General features: G+C 36.2%; 1 protein-coding gene across 1 annotated transcript in view; it reads right to left on the bottom strand.

Annotated features, from left to right (window-relative positions):
* The window catches only part of CAMKMT (calmodulin-lysine N-methyltransferase), a 214,784-nt gene that overhangs the window by 8,122 nt on the left and 189,442 nt on the right, over nt 1-17,220 (bottom strand). Inside the window, exons 8-10 of the mRNA XM_032682717.1 lie at nt 13,189-13,263; nt 6,100-6,163; nt 1-91 (exon numbers count right to left, since the gene is read on the bottom strand). The exon at nt 1-91 is cut by the window's left edge and continues 41 nt beyond it. Coding sequence (XP_032538608.1) covers nt 1-91; nt 6,100-6,163; nt 13,189-13,263 — 230 coding nt within the window. The remainder of the gene's footprint in view (nt 92-6,099; nt 6,164-13,188; nt 13,264-17,220) is intronic.

The following is a 17,220-nucleotide window of genomic DNA, read 5'->3' as shown; positions in this document are numbered from 1 at the left end:
GTCTTTGGATAGAGAAACCAGCTTTTTCAGCTAGATTGCAAAACTGGTTTAAAGTATTCCCTCGGCGTGGAGCAAATACCATTGCTTTTCCCTGGAACATTAAAAAGAGAACTTATACATTTTTAAAACTGGAAGGGAACCAGATATAACATACACCTGACTAAGCTTTTAATATGCTTAAGCTGGAAAAGTCAATTGTTCTCTTGGTAAAATACTAAAATATGGTAACAAGTAATTGTTCAAAATATGCAAGATTTCTGTGATTAAACAAATGCAATCTAGAAAGTAATAAATAAATATTTCCTTTAGAAAACTCCCAACTGCCTCTTTTCATATAATAATGATGTCTGTGGATTACCAAAATAAAACAGAAAAAGCAGACAAAACATACACTCAATGAAAAATCCATTTGTTAGCTCATGACGAAGCAAAGACTGTAAATAATGATTTTCTTTTTTCTCTCTCACACTAGAAGACTACCTCCCATTCCCTGTCAGTGGAATTACAACAGTATAAAACAAGGCAAATGGGAGGCCAATCAGACCTGATCATTAATTTTTCAAAGATATTTTAAACTACCTGAGCAGTGCAACTAAATTTGACCTTAAAGTGGTAAACTGCATTTAAAGCAGAAATTAATGTTCTTGAATACTAATTCAGGTTCTTGCAAGATGATCAGGCCATTTATGATGCCCAGGCAACATATTATGGTCCATTACCTAATTTTTTGTTCATCCTTCTGTATTTAAGAAAACAAACATGACTGTACCTTGAACTGATATATTTTAGACACCCTGTGCAAAGTACTTGCCCAAAACCTAACCTACTTGATAGAGCAACTCTCAAAATCTTATTTGCAAAAATAATTAATTCTAATTGGCTGAATTCTGTGTTCTGTCACATGGAAAGAAAAGTGGTTAAAGAGCTGTAAACAAAGGTTAATATGAGCCAACAGCATATCACACTGAGGGGAGCCACAAAGTTTACTGTGAGTTCCTGTATTTAACTTTTATGTTAATGAGAGCTAAGACTAATTTGTGAGGTGCTGTAATCAACTGAAAAGAAAAAAAATGTTTTTAGGGAACTAAAAAAGTTATAAAAGGATTAGATGCTGTAGAAGTATATTTAGCTTGAGAAAATGTAATCTGTATACCACAGGAAAAGGGTGATCAGTACAGAGAATTTCAATAGGAATTCAGGACAGTTACAACGCTGACACAGATACTTAGAGAGAAGAATAGGAAACAAATCTCTGTCTCACACATGCATATGTACACCAAAATAATGCACAGTGAAACAGCAATAAAAACGCTACATCAATACATACCGTACCAGTGTGTACTTAAAAGATTCCAACCATTAATACCACAGCACTATATTTATTCTCACAACATCTCTCTGTGAGATAGGGAAGTAGTGTTATCCTCATCTTTCTCACGGGAAATTTAAGCACAAAGGAGATTTAGGGCAATATCTAAAGCAACTCAACTTCTGTTCATTTATGTAGCTGTAACTTTAACTCTATGGCTAAATATGAGGTGCAAAGGGGTGTAACTCTTGTCGAAGGCACTGGAATTGCTTATGTAAATGCTTGGTCTGAATATAGGCTCAGCTCAGGATGAAAAACATTAAACACAGGAAATTCATGTTCGGTTCCCTCATATCCCTGGCATGCTTTAATGTCATCAAACAGAAGTGGGCAGCAAAGGGAGCCTTCAGCTGAGAAACTTCCTGCTCCTGCTGCCACCTCACGCTCCCCAGAATGTTGTTCTGCAGAGACTCTTCCTGGCATAAGAAAGATGAGACTTCTCTGAGTCCCTCATCCCTATGATCACTGTAATGATCACATGTCCCTCACCCAGGGCTTACTGACTACATGATTCATGGGGACCTCAGATATGACTAAACCTCATGAAAGGGGGCTGCACACTCTACATTGGTCACTGATCCAGCAGTTCTGATGAGGAAGCAGTGCTCAGACAGCAGCACACCTTCACATCTGGAGTCAACAGTCCATGTGGTCATTCCTTCTCGTGTTCTCTGTAGACTACTTCCAATTAAATTTGAAAGAGAAATACAGTAAAATAGAATGTACGAAATATCCGTATGAAATATCTCTTAAACTCAGCGAGAAAATCTAGAAATAACTTTAAAAAAGGGGAATGGCCTTTTATGGAAATCACTACACAGTTACTTTTGGCCAGCTCCTTAGTCAGTGTAAAAGCCCATTCATCTGCTGACTTCAGTGTGCATCTAAAATACTTGAGGCTCTTGCCCTCACTGATAAAAAACAAGAAATCATGATTAAAGTTTAATACCACAATAATCTCAAAACTGGTAGGTACTGTGTTCAATTCTGGTCTATAATAATCTGGGTTGAAAGCACTGTTTTGGCAACTGCCTGATCTCTGTGATTCTGCTACCTGCTGTAGGGCTTCAGTCACATTTCCAATTATAAAAGAAATGTGAATTTCATATCTTGGTTACTGTACAATAAAAAAAGTAGACCACTGACCTGATTCTATTCTTCATTGACTATCCCAAGTTTAATTCTAATTCAAAAGTATCTCCCGGGATAATGTTTAAAGGATGAGGTTTAAAGTTCAAAATGGCCTTTCCTCAGCCGAGAAAATACTTCCTTTAAATTTGGGACCAAAATTCAGAGCAAAACGTCAGTTATAATAGTTTGAAGGGTCAGTAAAATGCTACAATAAGACAATGGGACAGAAGTTCATATTTTGGATGTGACTATGACCAAGTTTACTCATCATCATCATTAAATGTACCAGTCTTACTTGCTGGTACTAATCACAACTCAACAGCATCCCATTGACTTCATTGGGATTTTGAATGGATAGGCCTCAGAAGAATCAAAGCTTTGACAAAAAACTGTTCTTAATCAGGGAAATATGCAAACAAACAAATGCTTATTCTGAGATTGAAATTTAAAGTATATTTTAATGATATAAAAAATAAAGCTAAATGTTGGCATATCAATTCAAGTAGCTTGAGAGAAATAAAATAAAGCCATTCAAGGTAAGTTTGTTTGATGTAGAATTTCTATGCCTAATTCTTTGAATTGGTTTACAGGTGACATCTGCCTCTGTGACAAATTCAGACAGAAATTTCAGCCCTCAGTAACTCTGAGAACTGCTTATTTCTGCCTCTGTGAATTTTTGGTCCTGTCTTCCTATGCCAATACAACTGTCCATGGGGTCAATACTATGAATCAGATGACTGAAATAACCAGTCCTGTGCCAAGGAAACCAAAAAGTTACCCAAAACACATCATAAGGATGTGCCATAAGGATTCTAATAGCCACAAATAACATCCTTAATGAAAAAGGAAATACCACAGATGAATTTTAAACTAGCAGTAAGAATAGATTATGTGTTCTGAATTTCTTCTTCAAGACAGCTTTGCAAAGATACCTGTAATTTTCTGTTTACTCCACTTTTTCTTATGGTATTGTTGGTTATTATTTTCCCCAGACTCTTCTAAACCAAAAAGGAAATGCAACTTCTAAATTTGAGACAAAATAATTAATGTAGAAGAGTGAACTTAATTGAAGAAGTTTATGCCTTAGCTTGAGCATAAACTAATGCCCATAAGCTATTCTTAATCATTGCAACTGGTAAATGAGTTCACTATTAATTTCTTTTTCCTTTAAAAGCCAAAGTATAGTGTTGTTTAGTAAAGTGTCCTCTGGTGTTATCCTTAGATTTATACAGGTTAACAAGAACAGCAAAATTGATAACTATTTTGTACTTGTGACTGTATCTTCTTTTGGGATCTCAAATGAGTATATGCTTTTATTTGGGTCTTTTAAACCACGAAAGCATATGCTTGAAGACACCTCTGTTGAACATGTAATTTTTGGACAAAAGAGCTCATTTAAGGTGCCTGTACTCCCAACTTCTACCCCACAGTTTGCTGTCCTCTTAGTTATGAATTACAGTAATTTGCAAGGCCATGCCATAAATGGATATCCATCCATATAGCCATTCATAAAGTGGATTAGGCAACTGAGTTTAGTTAAAAATACAGTTTGGATAGTGGTCCAAAACTCTACAACAGAAATTCCTGCAAGGAGCAAGAATTTCTTAAGCTAGCTTTGCTGATAAGAAATAGGAACCATGGCCTAAAATGCACAGCAAATAAATGCTATGCTATTAATACAGCCTGTGCTATTAATCGCAATGTCCTGAAGCAAGCAAGACTAGGAAGACAGGCAACAAAAAGCCATCTCCCTTTACTCCACCTATGTTCACAAAGACTGTAGCTCATATGCCCTGAAAAACAAAGGCTGTAATGAATTTGAATAAACTGACTGGAGTTAAAAAGAAAAAGTCAGGCCAGTTTTGGTTTAAATTCAGGTTAACAATTCCTAAATTATCTAGATTGTTGCCTAGATGGCAACACTACTTAAAATTCAGGCCACCTTGCCTTTTAAATCAAATTCTCTGGTTGGCTAATCAGCCCAGCTAAAGAATGTGTGTCTGTATATGCATATACAGACATATGTGCATATGTGTTTTTGGCACTACAGAGCACCAGACCATGTTTAACTATAAGCAAGAGAGAAAGCAACTAACAGCTCTTCTTCCACTCCAGCCAGAGGCTCCAACCAGGCCACAGTTACCAGTGCATCTCTTCTACACTTTTCTTGCCACTCATGCTTTTCTTCCCCAGCGTGCTTCCATGGAGCCAGTACAGTGGCCTATGAGAATACCTGAAGAACCAGTTTCTGACATGGATCTGGTCTGAAAAAAAATCCTTTTGTATTTTTTTTAACTGGGATCAACTTTGTGTTCCAGATCACCCATGGTCCCAAAAATTATTGCACTTGGACAAACATTGGTACATCATAAAATTCAGAACACGTCACTCTGGGCAGGAGCTGCTTAACCTCTCCTTATTGCCACTGACAGAAATATCTGGGTAACCTTTTCCTCAGGGTGGCTACTGTCTCCTGTCTTCCTGGCAGCTTTGCCCCACAGCTCATTAAAATAATTCAGTCTTAAGTAACTTGCCTTAGGTCACTCAGGAAAGTCTATGATAGAACCAAGAATAGAAACCTGATCACTCTAAGCAAAGAATGGGATTACTAACATTACTAAAATGACTCAGTTTCTTAAGCCTTTGCATGTTTGGGTCTTCTATTTCTTTTACAGAGAAAATCTCTTGTACAAAAAGTAAAATATTAAATTTTAAATAAAATTTGGAGAATGCATTGCTAGCAGGAAATACTTTTGTTTTGAAATGGAAAGTTTACTTTATTGGAAGATTTGGATGTTAACCATGAGGGAGAAAATTCCTGTCTCAAACTCCTACTTAGACCAATTACTTCATGTTTTCTCCTTTTCTAATTTTGCCATCTTCCATTTTTTTTGAGATTTGAGATTATAGATATAATATATATATTTTATATATGCATATACCAGATTTTTCTTTGCCTGTAGGTCTCTCTGATTTAAACAGACTAACAGATTTAGATCAATAAAATATTTCCTGAGTGACACTCATAGAACATATAATCATTTTATGAAGAGCACAATTTCGCTATTTTCTAAGGTATAAAACATGTAAACGCAGAGCTTACTCAATGGAAAAATATTTTAAGCCACAGTATATGTATAAGGGTTTTTTTCATTTTAAATAAACATAAATGAAAAGAAAAAATATTCTTTCAGAATAAATAAATACACAATGACAAACGTTACAATTGAAGGGATTAAAAATGACAGAAGCCAACATAAAAACTTTCAATACTGTATTTTACTTTAATATGAAGACATTATTATCAAAGGAAAATACTTGAGAAACGCTTTGATAAAAATAATCTGACGCTATCTTTGAAGCAGTTTCATTTATTTTACTACCCACTGTGTTCCTTATCAGAAGGCCAAGTATAAGAAGTTTCCTAGTTTATGATTAGGAAAGAATCTGATAGATTAGAAGACTCAATTGAAGTTGGACATAATAAGTATTAAAGTATTACATGACATTAATCCTGCCATTCCATTACTCTCTCAATCATTGTGCACAGACTAATTATTCTGAAGCCAGTGTTCAGGAGAAAATAGAAACATACTTACACTGGGTTGGAGTAATCTCTTTATTGCATCAACAAGGCTAGCTCTGTACCGGTCCAGAAACAGGCTGACATTGAGAAGAGAACAGAATCCAGATTAAAATGGGTTTTCAATTCTAATGATACTAATGCAGATAAGTACAAGGCTAATTACATATGTTTACACAATGCTGTAAAAGAGAAACTGTGGTTTATATTTCTATCCAGTGCAGGCTCTTTTAACATTAGAAATACATAAAATGAAATACAATCTAAACCAAAGCTAAATTAGCAGCATGAAACAGCTCTTTATATAGCTGAAATTCACTGATCATACATGCTAGCTATTAAAATAGTACTGTATCAGAAATGAGGATCAATATAAAAAGTTAGCATTTTACATGGTTTTTTATACAAGGGGACTGGAAGTTTTTAAAAGTGTTTTCTAGTGTATTTCAGGTGTTACTATTAAGGGTATTTTTTTTCCTTTTTACCTTCACAGTTTTGGCATTAATTCTTACTTATTATGCACATTTGTTATATTTATATATCTATCTCTATCTATCCCCATAAAGATTTACAGGATCTTACTCTCTCTCTCTCTCTCAAACACTGTTCAAATACAATGGCCCAGATTGTACAGGGTTGTCATCTCTCAAGAGTGCAATCCTTCATCTCCAGCATGGGTCCCGCAAGGATAGCAGCAGAGTCAATTTTCCCATGCAATGTTGCCAACATGCTCAGCCCTATTTTGGCGTGATTACCTCATGATTTGAGGGGATAATTCATTCTTCATGCCCCTCAGTACCTTAATGTATATACTAATAGTGGCAACCAGGGTGCCAATCACTCTTGACTAGATATTTGTGGACATGTAGTTACTGTGGATGAGTGCATTTACAATGGTTAGTGAACAACCATCTGATAGCAACTGATGCCTTTCAGTCCTTACTACTGTGGGCTGCATTTATATTGGTGATTCAGATAAGAAACTCTATCAAGCAGGCCGCAGATAATGTGATTTTTTTTTTCTTCTTTTTTTCTTCCCCCACATTTTCTCTGTAATAAAACTGCTTCCCAGCTTGTATCAAGTTCAAGTTTAACACTACATGGCATTTTGTCCATTCTCTAAGGTTTTTTCCCTATACTCCCCTTCCCTTTATTCTCAAACTTCTTTTCTGAAAAGATGTAGGTAATTTTTTTTTCCAGGTTAGAAATTCTAAAAGAACGTGAAGAATATATGGAAACTCTGAAGAGAGAAAAAGTAATCTACCAACCACAGGCCTCTCATCAAGAACAGAAGATGTGTGGATATTTAGACACTCCACAGCTACCAAGGAGAATATAATATTACATATCATAGAGTCAAGTAGCTGTGTAAGAGCTGTGAATTTTTGCTACCGGGGAATAAATAAACAAACAAGTCTATAAGAAAACTTTACGTGACCAAATTTCATCCATAAAAACTGGCAGAACCTCATATTGTTGAGAAAATATGGTAGAATGGGTATCCATACACATCTTAAAGAACATTTAATAGAGAAGTATGACCTGAATTTCTTCTCAAGAATATGAAGTACTAGCTATCAGCTTCTCTGAGAGCCTGGCTCACAAGAAAATTTAAACTTGTGCAATTGGCATGATGGCTCCCCCTCAGCCTTGATTCATCTTACTGGAAGAAGCTTATTGAAAAAATGTGAGTTAAATTCAATTCATTGAAAGAGCAGCTCTTATATCTGATGTCTCTTGGGTGTTTTAATGACATTCACCTCAGGTTGATCCCTATACAGATAGATGTCCTAAGACACTACTTCACTGGGAACTTAACCACCCGCAGAAGAAGTGGAATACATGATTACTCTCCCAAAAGAATAGCTAAAAGTAATTAATTTTCTTCCACATCATCACAAGTACTCACACATTTAAGACTTCCTGGGATCCTGTGTAAACAGAAGTACATTCCAAATGAAAAGTGCATTTATACTATTTTTATTATTGAAAGCAGTGTAGTGGAAACACAATCTTGGGGCAGCTTACCAGTGTTAAAATCTCTTTTTCATGGACCTGAATACCATTCTCTCTTCTTACAATGAGATAGGGGCACAACTGCTGCTACCAATCTTGTTCCTTCTCAATGAGAACTACAGGCCTTTGCCCACCAAAAACTGTGAACTGAGTGTGTGAGAACTTTAAAGGGTTACATGACCTGCTAAATTAGACAACTTCAATAATACCTTTTCTGTCCAACCCCAGCTGACATTTTGGTGGTATGGGAGGTAGACTCTTAGCCCTCTTACCTTAGGAAACCTAGATAACCTGAGACAGTTGCCCCAAGTTGTCCCTGCCCTCCAAAAGGCCTGGGACACAACCTACTTAATCGAACACAGTTTGATATTGTGATTTCCAAGCTGTTGCTCTGTGAGCCATGCACTCTGACCAGAAGGAGCAGAGAAGACTGGAAGCAGTGTTAAAGCAATGCAGTGACTCCAGGAAACATCTCTATCCTCCACCTGAGTCAGGGGATGCTTTGAATGAGGAAAATGCTGAAGAAGTTATTAGATAATCTATGCTGTAGACAGGAACAGCACAGGATTTGGCCCACACAAGGGGATTTAGTCACACAATTTCTCTTACCAGTAGAATTTATATGACTAATTATTACCACAGCCTACTGAAAATGTACCCAAAAGCATCCTTCAAAGCTCACAGCACACATGTTCCTGTGTAAACTGCTCTAGGTGACCCTGCCTTGGCAGGGGCGTTGGACTAGATGATCTCCAGAGGTCCTTCCAACCCTAACAATTCTGTGATTCTGTGAACCACTCAGTAAAATTAGATAATGTATTGTTCCAAACCATTCACACTCAGTTCTCACACCTCAGTTTAAATTTGGCTTAGCTTGCCATTACTTTAGTGGTAATATCTCATGTTTATGTAGTGAGGACACTGTGAAAGCAGTAGCTCAGGACAGGAATAGCAAGGTTTTCTTGGGTCACAAGGAAGTTTTGAATCACAGCAGTAGAGAGGTGAGAACACAGTTGATGATTTGGTCTTTGTTTAGGCAATGCTCTTAACCTGTGAAATCTTGATGAACAGGCAGGTAACCTTGTCACCTCTCTTCTCTCTTATTTTTTTTTTTTTTTTACATTTTAAATTACCATCAAAAAAAAAGTAACAGTAAGCTACGACGAAACAAATAAAAAACCCAAGTAGATTCTCAGTTTGCTTCATGGTGATATTTGTTTTATGCTGAACTTATTTTTCTTTTTGCATGCTTTGCAATTGTTAAAAGACCTGGGTTTACAGGTGTACTTCAGACATTATTAAATGTGTAGTGTTTAATGTGTAGAGTCATTTATCCTTTTGTTTGCCTTCAACTACATGGATGATACAAACTGAAAAAACCCCTTACTTCCATGTGGTCAGGTTCCAATGCACTTGAAAGAGTGTGCAAGAAATCAGGCCTGAAAAGAATAATAAGTTTAAAAGGAAGAAGGACAGAGGCCTTACTGCATTCTGGCAATAAACTAACAGAGACAAATAAGGTATTGTAAGGTATTTAAAGAATACTTTCAGTTCAGTTCTACATTCCTGGCGAAGACACAACTCCCCATGACTTCAGCAAAAATCTCAGCAGTGAAAGTAATGTGGGATAGCTCCCCCTGGCCTCTGTCGTGTGAACACTTATGCATGTGCCAAACTTTAAGAATAGAATTATTGTAAGTAAATAATAAATATTATGCATTTTCAACAATATGGGGGTATAGACCTTATACCACCTCTACATTAAATTATTTGTGAAAACTTGTTTTACAATAAAGTAAAAGATAATGATTTTTTTATTGTCTCAGTGCTGGCTTTGACTCTCTCTTTGGATTAAAAATCTCAGAAATTTTTTTCTCAGTAAAGAAAAGTACATACGCTATTTTAATAATCAGAAATTTGAGGCTCACAAGAGCTGTGGAAGAGTCTTTGTTTTGGCCTGTCAATAGAGGCATCTGTTATTTCGCCTCTTCTATTCATACTCACAATTCCAGCACCTGTATGACTTTATATCCACAAGTGTAGGTCAAATGAAAGTCAAAAATTCTGGGAGCCCTCACCTGGCCTTAAAATTCCCCCTCAAAAATATGAGATGGGTGGATATGCTTTAAAGATTCTGTTATTTCAGTATTTTTTCACTGTATCCTCCTTCCAGGTGTAGCCTCACCAAGATTTTTTTCTTATTATTTTTATCTCATAGTTGACATTTTACAATTTTACAAATTATTTCGGACCTGCTGAACCATGAAACTATTTTTATTGTCAAAATCCTGAATGGTTAAATAATGGCTAGCTTTCACAGTTTGCCTCTTATTTATTTTATAATCTAGTTGAGCTACTAAATTTAGCTGTTAACTAATAGACTGTTTGTTCTGGGAAATAACTTATTTTCCACTCCTGCACACAAGGTTTATGGAAGTCTGACTGTAAATATATGAATATAAACATATCCCTGCTTGCTGTAATCATGTACATTTTTCCTTGAATCTCCATGTGGATTTGGAATATGTTTATGAATAGAGCTTGTTTTCATGTAAATGGGATCAAGCAGTACCACTGGTTAGCTATTCAGAGAATCAGACAATATCACCCTTGCTGGAAGTACTTCAATAAAAATTTATCCATGTACCTAATATTCGAACTCCGATTTTTTGCTTTTTAGTTCTCTGTTCTAATCTCAGATTTTATTGACTGACAATGAGCTATATGATGGTGTTAAACTAAATGCAATCTATTCTATCTGTTTTTATCACTGCATACTTCAGGTTTCAGCCGAGGAGCTAGAAGAAAAGGGATTTTTTTTTTTTCCTCTTCAATGGTAGCCCAAAAAATTCAGAGAGCAAAAATCCTGCCAACTGTTCTCAAACCGATTCTATATCTCGGAAGAGAAGTACATGAAAATGAAAAGATGATTTGAGTTTGATAAAGCACGGAACATTTCTTTCCCCAGCCTTTTCATGTATCAGAAAACCTAGTGTCCATAACTAAAAGAATGATTTCTAAAAGAAACAAACAATGAAGGGATTTTCATGCTTATTAAACTATATATATATGGGCACCTGCAATAAGAAAATGCAGATAATTTGTGAATAAAACCACATACTTTAAGTGAACCTGCACATTTCTATTTATTTTTTAGAAATCTATAAATATTTATACACTTACCTGCATCTTAAGTGCTTCAAAATATATGTACAAAATGCAGGGATTGCAAATGCATTATGTATTTTACCTGTCATGTTTGATTCTTTGTTTCCTAAAGAAACTACACTATTTCCAAACAGACTGGGAGGAGTATTAGGCACGAATATTACTGAAAAAAACAACTTAAGTCTTGCTCCACTCTGCTGTACTCCCAGCACAAATAGGATGACATGGTGTGAGTATCAAGAATACAAGAGAAGGCACAGCCAGGTTGTTTTGATATTTGTGTGAAGAACAAATTTAACTCTAAATCTCTTGGCAAGACCTTGCTTCACCCACATAATCTGGAGAACATCCATATGTGAGCCTTGTCTAAGCCTCCGAGAAGACTGCTGCCCTCCTGCTCATGTCCGCCAGCACTCTGATCTGACTTTCATACTTAATCTGACCTAATCCTGTCCAGCATTAACTTCATCTGTGCAATGAAACCTGGAGTATCCATTCTAATATTTGGTGAGGAAGGCATTTACTAAATTACTTGCTGAAATCATATGGTGTTGTTTAGCTCCTTATTTTAATCAGATGATGCATCTCTGAGGCACATTATCAGCGATTAGTTAGAAACCCTTCTCTGTCCTTTTTGGGAACAAAGAACTTTTCAGAAATTAAATGCTGAGAGAAACAAAGCACTGTTGCATTCTGTCAACAAATAGGTATTAGAAAATGGCAAAAAGATCACTAAATACATTTTCTCCAGTGCTATACAAAACCAATAACTTTTCTGAAATAAGAAGAGTTTGAAAAATATGAAAGGGAAAAAAAAGGCGTTAGGGGAATATCTTACAAGAAGCCACTTAAAAAAGAACATTGTTTAAAAAGACAATAGACAGCTTCATACTTCTCTTCGCTTTTTCCTTTAACTATTTCTTAATAAGGTACAGAAATTTGCTGAATTGAGCTGTCCTAGCAAGTCCATTTTTTCAGAATTTGGTCTCTCACAACAGTTATGTGTCACAAAACATAAACAGCTCTTTTTTTTGTTGTAGACATTTAAAGGGTCAAGAGCAAATATCCATGAAGGGAAAACAGATTTGTTTTAAAATATCTACTCTCCTAAATAAAATTTGCACAGCTCTTTTTTTTTACACTGTCTGCATTTCTTTAACACAAATTATTAATAATGTACCATTTTTAAAGCTAGCACACAGCAAATATAGCACAGCACAATCCTGCAAATGCCGTATCAGAAAAGGGTTGTGCCAATAATCAAATCTATTTGCATAAATTATTAAACAATCCACCATAGTGCAACATGTATCTACCTTTTCATAAATTAAGTGCAGTACTCTTATTTTCCTTACTATGAATTATCTTATAATTAACATATGCCTGTGTAAATAATATAAAGCCTATATCTACAAATATTGATGTCAAATTGATTTAAAGAACAGAATGTGGTGGTGGGGAAAAAGAGGTTTGAAAATCTCTTTTTCCCTGGAAAGACATTCCAGGGAGCAAAAAATATATCCCCTTATATCAATAGTCAGATCTTTCCTAAGAAGTAAGCTAATTGAGCTGTTTGTGTTGATAAACTCCCTTTTCTCCAGACTGTTCCTCACTGAGCCATAATTATTTGCAATTTGCCTAAGTCGTCCATTTACTGATACGTCAAGCATGAAACAGAGGCAATTCCAGAAAATGGAAATGCTTCTCAAAATCAATCTTTGGGAAATAATGTGGTAGAAGTTACTGTGTGATAGAAGACTACCTTATAACTGTCACATGGAGATGAATATTAATTTGTTGAGGTTAAGGTGGCTTTGTGCTTCATTTGTTGACTTTGCTTAGCCATCAGCAAGCAGCACAGTACAATTACTCCAGCAAAGCTATTTTTCTAACATGAGTTTTATGATTTTTATGTACTTACCAGTCAGCACACATAACAATGTCAAAATGTCCTTCCAGTTGAGAGACATCTGTCTCATTATCCCATCGTAAAATGCTAGAGGAAAAAAAAGATTTATAATAAAAAGAAAAAAGGACTTACATTTTTCATCTTGAGATTTTTAAAGTACTAATATTATTCTTATGTGACACTGAAGTGTTTTAAAAAGTGCACGCTCGTTACCATCAAAGATGAATGTAAAAATCTTATTCTGTACATTTTTAAGTTTTTAAATCTCAAAGCTAAAGAGCTATTTTTCATTATAGCAGAAAGGCAATCCACACAGGTTCTGATGAATGTATCACCAACAAATATGCCCTTCTGAATTAGTGGCACATGCCCAGCTTCAGATTTTTACCCCTTAACACTACTACACGAACAAGTGAAGTCAAAGTATTGACAATCTGAATGAAACACAGATCTGCAGAATAGATGTGAATTCATGGATCTCTGTTGCATCTGGCAGGCAAGTCAGTTGTGTTTCTCATTGATGAAGTGAGCATTCACTTGGGCTGAAGGGAGGAGGGACAGGGTGAAAAAATGCCAAGCTTAACTTCAATGCCAGCTATGTTGCCTCAGGCAAGCTTAAAAATACAGCAGTGCTGGCTCTGTCAACACCTATTCTCTCATAGGTGATAAGCAATTTAATTCTAAGGTACCCAGTAGTAGGTAAAATTTCACATATGTACAAAGTTCTTTTTTTGGTGATAAATGATGCTGATTTATGTAGCTGCCACAAAGAATTTCAGTACTTTACTCCCATCTAAAAAATAGCAACTAGTATTGGAATGTACTGCATACGTTAAATATCATTACCCATAAGATTTGAAGCTGCATTTCTATTTCTAGGCTATTTTTAAAAAGGAATCTATCCTTCTTTTTCATTTCCTGGTTATTTATAATAGAAAGTAGATAAATATTTATGGGAAAAGCACTCGTGGGGGAAGGATCTAATCTGATCTTGTCAGGTTGTGCATGCTTATCTCAGTTTTGTATGAGTCTTGACCAAATAGACCCTTTAGTCTTCCCGCAGCTATAATCTACTTCTGGTTAAAAGCCATCTCCATTCACATCCTACTCCTAATATTTAACCGAGGATCAGTTTATAATGTGTTCATTCAGAAATGTTCCCTAAGTATACAGGAAAAAAAGGGAATTTTGTACATCGATTATACTGTATGCAAAAAAGGTTCATAAATATGTAGAGAAATAGATACAGAGAATTAAGGTACCACAATATGCATGTACACATGCACAGACAAAAAAAATTGAGACAGAATGCTTTTAAAACATGGAAATTATGAAAGGAGAGGCCGAGTTGGTTGGCAAAGCTTTGGTTATGTGGGGCTCAATGTAACCGAACAGATCAGGACTCATTAGCCCATTTGCCCTCCTGGAATTTACTGTGACAATCCAAAGACAGAAAAGAGTAGATTAATTTAATTTTTCCCCCTCAAATTGAAAGTAATCCAGATTTTAGAAGCCTAGGTAGCTTTGCACACTGGCACGCAGCAGGCATCCAGTAGTGGAAAGTGACAAAGGAGAGTTCTCACTCTCAGCTGCTGGCTGCCTGCTGGCTACCAGCAGCTTTTTCAACCCTGTTTCCGTGGAAACTTAGGTTAGAATGGTGAAAATTAGGTAAAGGTAAGTTTTGTGGGTTTAAAGCACGCACTCTAATACTTTAAGAATCCTGAAGCAGAACTGGAAATTGGTAGAAGAACTGTGAGCCTTAAAAGGCCACCTTTGGTTCTCATTGCTACAGAAACAGAGATCTGATCAGTACCACTATAGAGATTTGAATTATGATTTTTTTAACCCATCTATTTACTATACTTCACACATGCAGTTTGGAAGGCAGTATAGGCACCTCCTCCTGCAAAAAAAAGAAACAAAAAAACCCACCAACCCTCCCTTATGTTACTGTCAGTTTTCTGCTGAGTATCCAAAACACAGAGTTTTCTGTGCACACCTACTGTAGGTAAGAGGAGTTTGTGTGGGTAGGTAAAAGCTCATAAACCATGGTGCTGAGCAAAATATGGAACTGACAGGTTGCCAGGACCATGAGCAGTGGTGTAACATGACTGGCATGTGTACTGTTAGAAGGAGTGAGCTAAGGGCCACACATTCTTCTCCATTTCCCTGATCTAGTACCAGGGCTGCTTTTGGTCTCTAGCTTCAGTATAGTGGCTTTCCTGAAGACATCACAATTATGCAAAGGCCAATGACAAATTTAGACACAAGATTTTTAAAATCAACTTTGCCATAAATTTTCTAAAAGTACAGAAAAATCTTTATTCCTGTGGGGAAACTGAAGTTAATTTCTATAAAATAAATACCAACAGGACTCATCTTGATAAGCACGTAAACCTAAAGATAATTTCTCTAAAATAAATACCAGTAGGACTCATCTCACTCAGAGTGTATGCACGCTGATGGCAGAGATGGAACTACAAGCTCTATGTATTTAACCTTGCTACCTTTAGCTAAGTGCAAGTATGACCAGTAAGGGAGGTGCAGCCAGGAGATGTTTAGTGCGGTACTGGTTGCAACCTCTAAAACTGTTTCAGTAGCTAACTCTGGACTACTCCATCTATTTAATGCTTCCACAGATTTGCAGGAGCTGCAATTGAACATCTGCACCTGCACCTGTAAAGCAGACATGACCCCACATATCAGGGAAACAGGATCAATTTTGCTCAGAGTCAACACTATTACATCATTAACACCAAAGTCAGAATCAGCCTGATTCTGAATCAGCTATTTTGAATTCTAGTGCTAGTGAAAGCAGTGAATCAGACCAGCCATACAAGTTCTTGTAATCCAAGAACAATTCCTGGGCGTAAAGTACAGAAAACCCCAGTAATATGGCAATAAAGGCAAAGAGGTGTATCTAAGTGCATGAATCCACATGTAGTAAGGGGGCGGGAACAATAATTTTTTTACGAATTACTGAGGAGGTGACTCTTAGACTTAGTGGTCAGACCTGAAAGAAACACTGAAGGCACCATGAAGTAAGGACTGATTGCATTTCCATTTAAAGAAAAGCACTGCTAGGAAACCCAGAAAAGTGGTAGCAACAGAAATCTAAAAATCCCAGTTTTTATGAAATTTCCTTTAATAAAGTAGAAGTGTAAAAATACCACACCGCAAAAAGTCTCTTAAATCACATGTATCATGTTTACTGCCAATATGAAGAAAATGCAAGCCTTGTTAATATTTCCTTCTTGTTCCTTTCCAGTGATGCTAAAGTAGCTGACATAAGCCATTTTCTTTCTCAAGCCACTTTTCTTCCAGTAAAGTAAGCTTTAAAGCTATAATATTTTTATGCCTTTCTTTTGAGGGAAAGTGCTACAGTACTAACAACTGAAATAATTTTGTAATTTTGAAAAAAATGCTTTACTCTCTGTTTCTGTCCAAGCCACACCTTCAATGGCTTTTTTGTAAAAAAAACCCCAAACAACAAACCAAGATATTTAAGGTTGTATAAAGCTCACTCTTGATATTATTTTGTGCTGGTTTATTTAACTGATGCAGATTTAGTTTCTTACAATTGAAAATAGGCATCAGAGTTTCAGCAGAACAGGGTCTGAAACACAGCGGAAATACAAAACAGTTGGGAGCTCTTTTTGGTTACAGGAAGAACATTAAAAATGAAATACGATGCAAGGGAAAAACACTATTGCACTATTTAGCTACTGCTTGGGTCAAAGTGATGGTGGCTGAAACTTGGTACCCACAAATGGCTGTTTTATGGCCTATATCAAATGAATTTCACCAGTTTTCAGAGGAGAAGCACCCACATCACAAACCTATTACTATAATTAGCAATCTTGATGGTACTCCTAGCAAAAAGGACAAGGACTGAACAAGCTATGGAGAATGAACTATCCTCTCACATGGAGAGGTGGCTTTTGCAGGTCAGGGATAAAGCATACTATCAAAATAGGCTGAGAAAAGATGTACTGATGCTTTCGTTTCCTAAGCCATCAACTTTACCCCACTCTAAAGCAAGAA

Source organism: Chiroxiphia lanceolata, chromosome 3 (assembly GCF_009829145.1).
Source record: "Chiroxiphia lanceolata isolate bChiLan1 chromosome 3, bChiLan1.pri, whole genome shotgun sequence".
NCBI classification, from domain to species: domain Eukaryota; kingdom Metazoa; phylum Chordata; class Aves; order Passeriformes; family Pipridae; genus Chiroxiphia; species Chiroxiphia lanceolata.
Note: the sequence above shows the minus strand (reverse complement) of the source record. Positions and strands in the feature narration are given on the sequence as shown.